This window comes from Dendrobium catenatum, unplaced genomic scaffold (genome assembly GCF_001605985.2).
Source record: "Dendrobium catenatum unplaced genomic scaffold, ASM160598v2 fragScaff_scaffold_1024, whole genome shotgun sequence".
Taxonomy (NCBI): domain Eukaryota; kingdom Viridiplantae; phylum Streptophyta; class Magnoliopsida; order Asparagales; family Orchidaceae; genus Dendrobium; species Dendrobium catenatum.
In genome coordinates this window covers 2,876,599-2,887,674 of record NW_021319486.1, presented here as the reverse complement: position 1 = coordinate 2,887,674, position 11,076 = coordinate 2,876,599, and the positions used below count along the sequence as shown (strand labels likewise).

At 35.4% G+C, this 11,076-nt stretch overlaps 1 protein-coding gene across 1 annotated transcript; it reads left to right on the top strand.

The window, feature by feature from the left end:
• Nucleotides 1–2,103: 2,103 nt before the first annotated feature.
• On the top strand, nucleotides 2,104–10,862 carry LOC110105062 (very-long-chain aldehyde decarbonylase GL1-1). The gene is made up of 11 exons (XM_020834424.2): nucleotides 2,104–2,161; nucleotides 2,248–2,471; nucleotides 2,538–2,770; nucleotides 2,859–3,078; nucleotides 4,702–4,823; nucleotides 5,373–5,629; nucleotides 6,065–6,172; nucleotides 8,382–8,588; nucleotides 9,318–9,428; nucleotides 9,523–9,696; nucleotides 10,512–10,862. The coding sequence occupies exons 1-11, from the start codon at nucleotides 2,111–2,113 to the stop codon at nucleotides 10,665–10,667; spliced, it is 1,863 nt and encodes a 620-aa protein (XP_020690083.1). The 5' UTR covers nucleotides 2,104–2,110; the 3' UTR covers nucleotides 10,668–10,862.
• Nucleotides 10,863–11,076: the final 214 nt, after the last annotated feature.

Sequence of the window (11,076 nt, the reverse complement as noted above, 5' to 3'; positions counted from 1 at the left end):
AGTATAATTATTTTTTTACGCTATAAAACATCAACAATTCTGAATGTAAAAAATAAAATTTTATTATAAAAATATAAAAAAAATAATAATCAAGTAAAAATATAATTATTATCTAAAAAATCAAACAATCAGAAAATTATCTAAAAAAAAATATATACAAGCTCTAGTCATTGTCAAATATAAGTTCAAAATAAGACGAGCATAACTACAAACAGTGAGACGCCGATTGAGACTTGGCGTGTATTCTTGAGCTTCTTATGAGAGTAGCTATAGCTTGAGAGATTATTAGGTGCGGAGTGCGGACGGGGTGAACTGTCCGTACAAGTATTTGGTACCTAGCGGTACCCGCACTCGGTACTGCTAGGTACCGCTAAGTGCCTAGTGCTTGTGCGGACAGTGCGCATTCCGCATCTAATAATTTTTTCAATAGCTTAGGCTCGAGAGATTTGTTTTTGGTTGAATGAGTTTGCAACTTTGCATAATTAATTTGTAGTATAGAAAAATTTTGAATTCAAAATTGTGATAATAATCTTAAGAATTTCTAACAGTCATTGATATTTAATCGTTACAAATTTAGATATTGATATGTAATAAAAAAATTATCTTAGTCAAATGTAAATCTCAATGCAATTATTATAAATAAAAAACTTTTAAAATTAAATCCGAGATCATTCAGACTATGATTTTAACAAGTTTATAGTCGAATTGAACATCTCAAGGTGACGGACCCAACAACACTAAATTTGATCCAATCATAGTCCAAATCAGAGGTTCAAAGCCTATTTGGAAGCTTTCAAAGCATTAATTGGATGACCAAATATGACGTGTGTATAGTTGAATCAAGCGGCTCAACGAGGCAAATCCAACTAGCCAAAGATCGTCGAAATCTAATATCATTAAGACACTCAAACATTTAATAAACGATTCATGATCATGTGAATTGATATCGGCCGTCCATTGAAATACTCTCAATATGTCCTTGATCTTTCTTATTTATGAGGCATGACATCCTCGCCTACGATCCAATCTGACCACCGTTGCCTACTGACTACGACCCCTCCGACATCCGTTGCCTGTCAACTATGATTCTTTTGACCACTGTTGCTCGACTATAATCCCTTCAACCACCGTAGTCCACCAACTATGGCCCACTCCGACCATCATTACCTACCAACTATAGTACATCAAACAAACATCGCCGGTTATGGTCAATTTGATCTTCCTTGCCCGTCGACAATGGTCCTTGTGCCCTTTGTCGCTGCCGACTATGATCCCTCCGACCACCATTGCCCGTTGACTATGGTCCTACATACCAAATGAACATGCCAATATTCTCATGAGAACAATTCTCATATCACTGGATTTTTCTCAACTCTCACAATATAATATGCTCTATATAATGTATACTTACTATATTGAGCCAATGCCCCTACTAAGGACATCATTTGTAATCGGCTACAAATACTAGTGGAATCATTTTTAAGTGAGTTGCCCAATAGTTTTTCCCCTTTTTAGATTTTCCACATAAAAATATTGGTCTCTTATTACTTTCACACCCCTCTCTCTTATCTATTTCTGTGTTATATCCTCATTCAAAACTAAGATATTAAGTTCTTTATTTCTCTACTGTCATGAATATTCCATGACACAACTGATATAAAATCTTTAATATCATAATATTAAAATTTTAAATATTGTTCGTATGATTTTCTTAATAATTATGAATTTTATTATTATTTTTGGATATGCATATATTGAGAGATTTTTTTGTTTAATATTCTAAAAAATTTAAATTTTAGTGTCATTTATTAGGTTAAAATAAAGTTAAATATGTTTTATTTTAATGTAGTTAGATAACTTTCCATTTATTTTATAAAAAAGATTTAATATTTTAAAATATTATTTATTTTTTTCATAAGGACAAATTATGATATTAACCTTAACAGTACGGATCACTTCTTTTCTTTTTCCTTTATTTTTTTAAATCGCGGGCCTCATCACTCTTCTGCTTTATGTGCATCTTTAATAGGCCTCTTTAATATCAGTTGGTGTCACGAAGCCATGGAGAGAAGAACACAATCCAAATCAAAAGCCTTTGTTTCAACTCCAAATGGGTGCTCCTCTCTCTTCTTGGCCATGGCAAAATCTTGGTTCCTTCAAGGCAAGCAAGGCCTTCTCTCCTTCTTTATCTTCAACTTTTCTACTCTTTTAAGTTTAACGTCGACATGTTTTTTTGCTTGCTTGCAGTATCTCCTCTATGGCCCTTTAGTTGCAAAGGTCATCCATTCCAAAGCATGGGAGGGAGGAAAAACAGAAGGAGTTTGGTGCCTCCATATCCTCATCCTCTTTGCTCTTAGAGCTCTCATTTTCCAGCTGTGGTGGACATTCAGTAGCATGCTTTTTTTAACCAGGAAAAGGCGCATTATCAAAGAGGGTGTAGATTTTAAACAAATAGACAGGGAATGGGACTGGTAAGCTTTTCTTGATCTTTGAGAATATTTAAAAGTTGCAAGTTTTAATTGTTTTTCTTCTTTCAGGGACAACTTTTTCATACCACAAGCATTCATTGCTGCACTGGCTTTCTACTTCTTTCCTTCTTTGAGAAAGCTCCCTGTTTGGGATATCTGGGGTTTGTTCATTGCTCTTGTTCTTCATGTGGGGATATCAGAGCCTCTGTTTTACTGTACTCATAGGGCTTTTCATAGTGGACGGTTTTTTAACTATTACCACTCTCTCCACCACTCATCTCCAGTTCCCAGCACGTTTACAGGTACACCTCTAGTCTTTTCTACGTTGCTCTGTTTTTTATGTAAAGATAAACATGAATGATCGGCTATGGTTTTTGTTGTATTTCTCAGCTGGGCATGGGACGCCGGTGGAGTATATGGTTATGAGCTTGGTAATGGGGTTGCCATTGATAGGTGCTGGTTTAATGGGAGCTGGTTCTGTTGGGCTCTTCTATGTCTATGTTCTGCTATTCGATTTCTTGAGGTGCATGGGACATTCCAATGTGGAGATCTTCCCAAGCGGTTTCTTTGAAGCTGTTCCTTTGCTTAGATACCTTATCTACACTCCTACGTAAGTGAATATTTTACCTTTCCATTTATTGACTGCTTTAAAGGGTTTGATTTGCTTGTTGTGAACTTGATTTGGCTTTCCTCCATAGCTTTTGGGAATTACTAATAGATGCTTTGCTTTTGGATGAGTCATAGGTTCTAGAAATATAAAATTTAATCTACCAAGATTAGGGGCGGAACCGGCCCTAATTTTTAAGAGGGGCAAACTTATAAGGCATATATGTCGGGGGTCAAAGGGGGCAACCCTCCGAAACAAATTTTGATTTGAAGGATATTTTTGGAATTCAATAATGAATTCTCTTTACTATTGTTGGGGGCAGTTACCTAAAGACAATTCACGGGAAATGCTATTCTCAACATATTTTTTTGTTTAATTTAATGTCATCGAAGTCGTTTGGCAGCTTATGTGGTTCTGTTTTTAAAATAAAAAATTACTACCTAACTCTATTGGTTCTTTTATGAATTTTATTTATTGGAATATTCAAAACAATAATGATGATTTTAATGTTTTAAAGCTGTATGAAAATCTCCATATATAAATAAGTTAAACAAAATGCACATAAAATATAATTTTTATGTGGAAAATCCACAATTGGGAAATACCATGTGATTTATTCCAATTGTAATTGTTTCATTAATGTAATATAAAGGACACCCTTGACCATAGCTTAGCTATTATGATGGTTATTCAGGATCTTGGAAAAGAAGAGTAATATAGATTCTTGATAGGATGAAAGAAATTATTATTTCATTGAAACCAAACCATAATGAAATCTCAAGTACAAATAATATCAAATATTATATATAATGTGATAATATATCATATACTTGCTACACTTTCCCTTCTTTCACTTCTATGTAATTTCAATTTACGTCAACTTGTTTGCTTTTCATCATAGTTTAAATTGCATGCCCACACACCCACCCATTGCCATCTCTCTAAAAGCCACTAACTTTTTCTTGCTTTGGCTGCCAACCTCCTCACTATCTTACATTGCTAGCCACGAGTACTCAACCACTGGCTACTCTCCTTTGCCGGTCAAAATATTCGATCACTAAGAGCTCGATGTCCTTCCGATTGACCTCAGGCAAATATCCTCACTACTGACTACCTCCTATTAACTGAAGGGAGGGGCACTATTGTTGATGATTGCCTTTAATCTCTCCACCAATGAGCTTAGTAGCTCCCTGCTAACCTCTTCCATTTGAACCGAGAAAGGCCCTTGTTGCCCTTGATGGCATTCTTGAGGAGAAGTTAAGAGATGCACTCATAGCCTTTGATTTCATCTCTTTTGATAGATCTTCAAGAAATGGCAAGTATAAAGCTAATAGGAACCAAGAAAGATGTGAATTTGATCTTAAGTTTGGTAGCAACCGAACTTGCAAGTTAAAACTAGATTTAGTCTATTATAACTTATCCATGATTGTCATGATTTAAAATGATTTTGAAATCCAATCTTATTTGAGAGAAATATTGATAAATGATTTGCTCCACACATCGTAAGGGTAACTTTCTAATCTGGTATCTGTACCTTTAATAGCTTATTTACCTGTACTTGAGCAGATCCTTTATTGCCTTTTTTCATGGATTGACATTCTGGTTGTGATACTTTTCTTCTTTCAGGTACCATAGCATTCATCACATTGAGAAGAACTCGAATTACTGCCTCTTTATGCCTTTATTTGATGCATTAGGTGGAACCATCAATACTAAATCTTGGTCCTTACAGAAAGAAATAAGCTCAGGTTTGTGATTTCTCCAAAGTTCTTTAAAGATAAAATACAATCATAAATATTTCTTCCTCTCATTAATTAATTGCTTTCTGCATAACCTTCAAACCTTTTGAATGGTTATAAACTAATGCTGTAATTGGATACCTGATGTTAATCAAATCTCTGAACTTTATAGATTAGATTAGATAGTTTCAGGTACACTTTTTTTATGAAATCGGAGGGTTCTATATCTTGGTTCCCCCACTTGCACAAACTAGTGACATCTGACCTCCTATATCTGGGAAAAAAAATTCCGTGGGTATTAAATGCTAAGCAGTAAGCTCAGTATTCTATTTAAGGAACCAGTTTGTTAGTATACTTTTTCATATTATGTACACTCAAAATGTTAAAGATATTTTATAACTATTTAAAATTTTTTTTTTTTTTTTATAAATGTTCATACATTACTACATTATGGCTATACTTGTAATATTTCTATTTGATGACTATCTATTAAACTAGGCTTATTATTTAACTTATTTTAGTCCAGTTCTGAGGTTGTGTCCATTGCTTTGGATGCAGGGAAGAACATCCATGTTCCTGACTTTGTCTTCCTAGCACATGCAGTTGATGCAGTGTCCTCCATGCATGCCTCTTTCGCCTTCCGCTCTTTCAGCTCTATGCCATTCAGAATTCTACCTTTCATTCTTGTCCTCTGGCCAGGGGCCTTCCTCATCATGTTGGTAATGTGGGCATGTTCCAAAACCTTTCTGCTTTCCTTCTACAATCTCCATGGTCGTTTGCACCAGTATTGGGTGGTGCCCAGAATTGGCTTTCAGGTTATACAAACTTTGAACTCTTAATATTCTAGAGGAAACCCAACTCGAACCCGACCCAAACATTTTGGGTTAGGGTCAACCCGGACCCGAAACGGGTTGGGTCGGGTTCAATAATTAAGTCGGGTTCGAGTTAGCCCTTTGACCCGAAAGTGACTCATTTTGACCCGAAAAGCGGATTTTGCCCTGTTTTTGACCCGAAAATTAGCAATTTTTTCACGGTTCCGGGTCCTTCAGGTCGTATATGGTTGATTTGGACCCGAAGCGGGGTCGGGTCTGAAAAAGCGACCCGTTTGCAAAAAATGGGTTGGGTTCGGGTTGACCCGAATAGTGTTGGGTCAATTACGGGTTCGACGCGAACCTGACCCGTGACCCAAAATTGACACCCCTACAGTAAGTTTTTGGTTTTAAAATTTTTTTCTCCTTGTTCTTTTGCAGTACTTTCTACCTTTTGCTAAGAATGGCATCAATGAGCAGATTGAGAGTGCCATATTGAGAGCAGATAGGATGGGAGTGAAGGTCCTCAGCCTTGCTGCACTAAATAAGGTTAAAACTTCAAGCCTTTCTTTCTGTCTTTTACATCTTTGTGTTTATGCGTGCGTGTGTGTGTGCTGGTCAGTCGGTGGGCTTGGATGAATTTAATTGAACGACAAACAAAACACATATTAAAGCAAAAACATACAGGCTTTACACGTATTAAAGAAAAAATAGAGACTATACACGAATTAAAAAATGGAGATTTTTTGTTATTTATATATATCTTTAACTCTCTACATCCACATCCTCATAAATTTTATTATATATTTCTTTAAGTTGCAATTACAATGTTTGAGACTTTTTGTTAAGAACTAGAGGCCCGGATTGTTAGTACTACCTCCACGTCAGCAGCTTACGTGTCAGTTGGACAAGAGGTGGCGCCGGTGAGATGTCCGGCAAAGCCATTTGCAGAGAAATGTTGAATGAGTTGAAGCCACCATATAGCATAGGTGTCATTTGTGAGTTGAGTGGGAACTAGATTCTTGAGATTAGAGATCAAAAATTTCAAAGGGCGGGAAAAATGAAGTCAGATAGGGAGGCTGAGAGATTGGAAGTGGGTGGGAAGGAAGCCGCCGAATCTTGATCCGCCATTGATGGGCTCTGATACCATAAAGACCCAGCTGGCTTAGAGAAAAACAGAAATTACTGAGATAGGGAAGAAACAAGAATGACCAACACTAGAGTAGAAAATATTAAATTTACCTCATGATTTCCTATAGAATGACCAATAGAATAATCCGCATAATCAAAGTATTCCATAGAATTTATTTTTTAGTTTGAGACTCTGGCCTGAACCCAGATTGTGGGTGTTATCCCTTTACAACCTCCCAAGTAAACACTTAGTTGGATTCATTTTAATAGGGTATGTGTTTTCATTATGTATCTGGTCACACTAACGTTCAAGAGGAGGGCAGATGAGAGCATTAGAGGCATAGAATATGGTTGATAATCATCTTGATAATAGCTTGAGCTTTTATCGACTTAAAATAAAAAATTGATTTGCTTCGATTCGCAGATGATTGACTTGAAATTTGTTTGGTTCAACTCAAAATTGGCTTGATATATGATTTATGCACATATATGCACAAATGTATATGTCTATTCAAAATTACGTAACACATGAATAGTACATGTAGATGCTTTTATATATATACTCACAAACACACAACAACAATGATCTTGATTAATAAATAAATATATTTTATAAAATAAATATATATACACACGCACGATGATCTTGATTATTAATTTTATGAAATTAATACATTTTATTTAAATCAATTTGAAACTTGACTTAAAATCTACAGTTTTTACTTTTTACTCAACTCAAAGTTAGCTAAAATTGAGGATTACCTTCTTTGGGGAAGATGAGGGGAAGATGTGGAGTAAACTCCACAATGATGAAACAGGCAAGAAAGTAAAAGCAATGGAAAAATAAATGACACCATATTTAACATGGAAAATCCAAAATAGGGAAAAAAACAACGGAGCTACGCCTAACCAAGAAATTCACTATGAAAATTGGGAGAAATAAGTACATAACTCTCTTCTCTCTCACTCTCTCCTTGCTTCTATCCTCAAATGCACTTTTCTCGCTCTTTCCCTAATTTAAAATACAAGAGAAAGCCTAGTAAATAAACTCCAAGGGATGCAACCCTTCCAAAAACGAGAAAGAAAAATGTCAAGCTCGTCTTACAGTGCTACGGCGCCAGTTTGAAGCCTTGCGGCGCCATATCTAGGCCGTTGTGGCGCTCTGCTATATGTTTTTCAACGTTGGGGTGCTCGAGAACACAACGCCGGGGAGCTCGGGTACACAACGCCGGGTTGTTGTATAGATTTTTTTTTTCTTTTTCAGGTTCTTACCCAAGCAGGAGGTAAACCCCCGCACCTACCGATGTACAATATAAGCTTTGAGGTTCGAGACAATATAACAGCAAAGTTGATCAACACAATCAGATTCCCCATGCAAATTTTAAGTGATTTTAAGTGATTTTACATGTGAAAGACTTTCCATGTAAATTTTATTTTGATGATCATATACTTATTTATTTCTTATGGATCCCTCCTATCTATAGTCTTGACGCTTCTCATTTAGCCATGTATCTAAACTTTCTCATTCTGACCATTGTTCTGATTTTTAAGTCATGTGAAACAAAATTACTAAAATGTTTTTAAAAATACAAATTTAATTAATTATCTTATTTTATTTTTTTGTCAGAATGAAGCACTCAATGGTGGTGGGACTTTGTTTGTCAACAAACATCCCAATTTAAAGGTTAGAGTTGTCCATGGAAATACTCTAACAGCTGCTGTGATTCTTAATGAGATCCCTAAGAATGTGAAAGAGGTCTTCCTAACTGGAGCTACATCTAAGCTTGGAAGGGCAATTGCATTGTACCTTTGCAGGAAGAAAGTCCAAGTCTTGGTGAGAAATAATTTAGTATTAAGATCCACGTATTTCAAGAGTCCATTCTCTTTCTATGTTATCTTATTATTCATTTGCATTTTGTGCTCAATCCAATATCACCAAGGGCTAGTTTTTTTTAATAAGAACTTGAAAGTGGTTCGAAAGGTAGAGGTAGATCTAAAAATACTTGGTTAAAAAATATTAAGAGTAATCTTTTTTTTTTTACTAGACTTAAAATAGAATTTGACTCTTAATATGATACGATGAAGTAACATGATTCATGTAATAGCTGATCCATGTAGTGGGATAAAGACCTGATATTATTATTGTTGAAAGTGATTGTAATACAGTTCCAAAACAAAGTCCAAATGCTTATTTGATAGAAAGTGGATGACATAAATTGCATAAAAGTCGGAAGTGAGTTACAATTGTGAAGACTTTGAATTCATGCTTAGTTTTGCAATTTAGATGTAAAAATAAAATAACAATAATAATAACATAAAGTTAATAGCATGATGTGTAGTGGTAAAATTCACAACAACACAAATGAATATATCATCTAGAGTTTCAAGAAAGTCATTTTTATGCCAAAAAAAAAGTATAATTGTACTCCAAATATAGTTTAGCCAACATCTTGTTAATAATAAAAGTGATTGTTAAGCAAGATAAGAATATATATATATTGATCAAATATGCAAAATTGTTTTGTGATCATTTGACTTATTATTATTATTGTGGCAATGTCAGATGCTGACCCTTTCTACTGAAAGATTCCAATTGATACAGAAGGAAGCTCCTGAAGATTGCCAGCAATACCTGGTCCAAGTCACAAAATACCAAGCTGCAGAAAATTGCAAGGTTTGATATGTAAACAAACCTACATTCTAACATATAAGAGATAATTTTATGTACAAATTCGTAATCAACTAACAAAATTGTGCACCGGCCATAGACATGGATTGTGGGCAAGTGGATTACTTTCAGAGAACAAAGGTTTGCCCCAACTGGAACTCACTTCCACCAGTTTGTTGTCCCTCCCATCATCGGCTTTCGACGGGACTGCACCTATGGGAAACTAGCTGCAATGAAGCTCCCCTTAGATGTTCGAGGCCTGGGCATGTGTGAGGTAATCTTACTTGGTGATGATCTATGTTGCACCGATACGGATACAACGACACGGATACGACACGATATGATTACGGGACACGTCATTTCTTAAAAATATAGGATACGGGTAGGGCGTAGACACGACATTATAATTTATAAATCATACATAAAAATTAAGAAAGCAATCAAAACATAATATTTGAAATTACAAAAAAAAATGAAATCAACATCGTTTGTAGCCTTGTAGCTTAAAATGTCAAAATAAAAGTAAGCATTAAATGTCTAGTACAAGTGTACATAAACAAAAGCATAAACATAAATTGCTAGCACATGAAGTTTTAACTATTCAATAGAATGACTAGTATGATTAGCTTATTCAGTAGTTTGTCTTTTTACTTCTATATCATCTTCAATAAATATCATAGTTTCTAATTCAAGCTCATCAAGTAAAAGATTAGCAATTTCTAATATTCTCATATCATCAAGAGACTCAAATCCATCTCGGAAATGAGAGAACCTCGCTTGCAACCGCGGAACTAGGTACGACATGTCTTTTTTTGGATTTTTTTTTGTTTTTCAATAGCGTGTCCTTTTGATATTAAATAATATTTAATTGAATACGACAAAGCCGTATCCGACACATATCGGTGCCGTATCGGAGGCTTATCCATGCATCGATGTATAGGATACAATAGGACTTCATAAATAGGTGTGTCGGTGCAACATAGGTGATGATCATTCAAACTCCATTTTTATTTGTGGATTCAGCATTTGAAAACAGAGGAAGTAGAACATAAACAAACATTTCTTACTTGGAAACTATGAATGATACAGTACACGCTCGATCGAGGTGTTGTGCATGCTTGCCATGCTGGAGGAGTGGTGCATTGTTTGGAAGGCTGGACACATCATGAGGTCGGCGCAATCGATGTCGATCGCATAGATATCGTATGGAAGGCAGCACTCGGTCATGGTTTAAGGCCGGTTTGATGTGAAAACACTCTGAAAGTCTCGGCTTTCTTTCTCCTCTCTCCTTCATTTCTTGATATGTAACAGAGGGAACTTTAACTTGTCACTGCAACATTGGATTGCCTTATTGTTATTTTCAATTGAATTCTCTATTTTGCATGTCCAAAAATAGCAGTGTGGCTGAAAAGGCTTTTGAGACTTTGAGAAGTGTTAAAATCATTCATAGCCTTCACAAATCTCAACATATAATTTTTTTTAATCGAGTATATGAAGATTGGTATAATAGATCCTCCAACGGGGAAATTATTCTGTGCGGAGTCCGAACATAGAGAATCTTTCGGATTATTATGTACTTTATGCGTAAGCTCTGCATACGTTTTGCATATTTACTGTGTATATACTGCGTATTTGTAGATACACAGTAAATAAG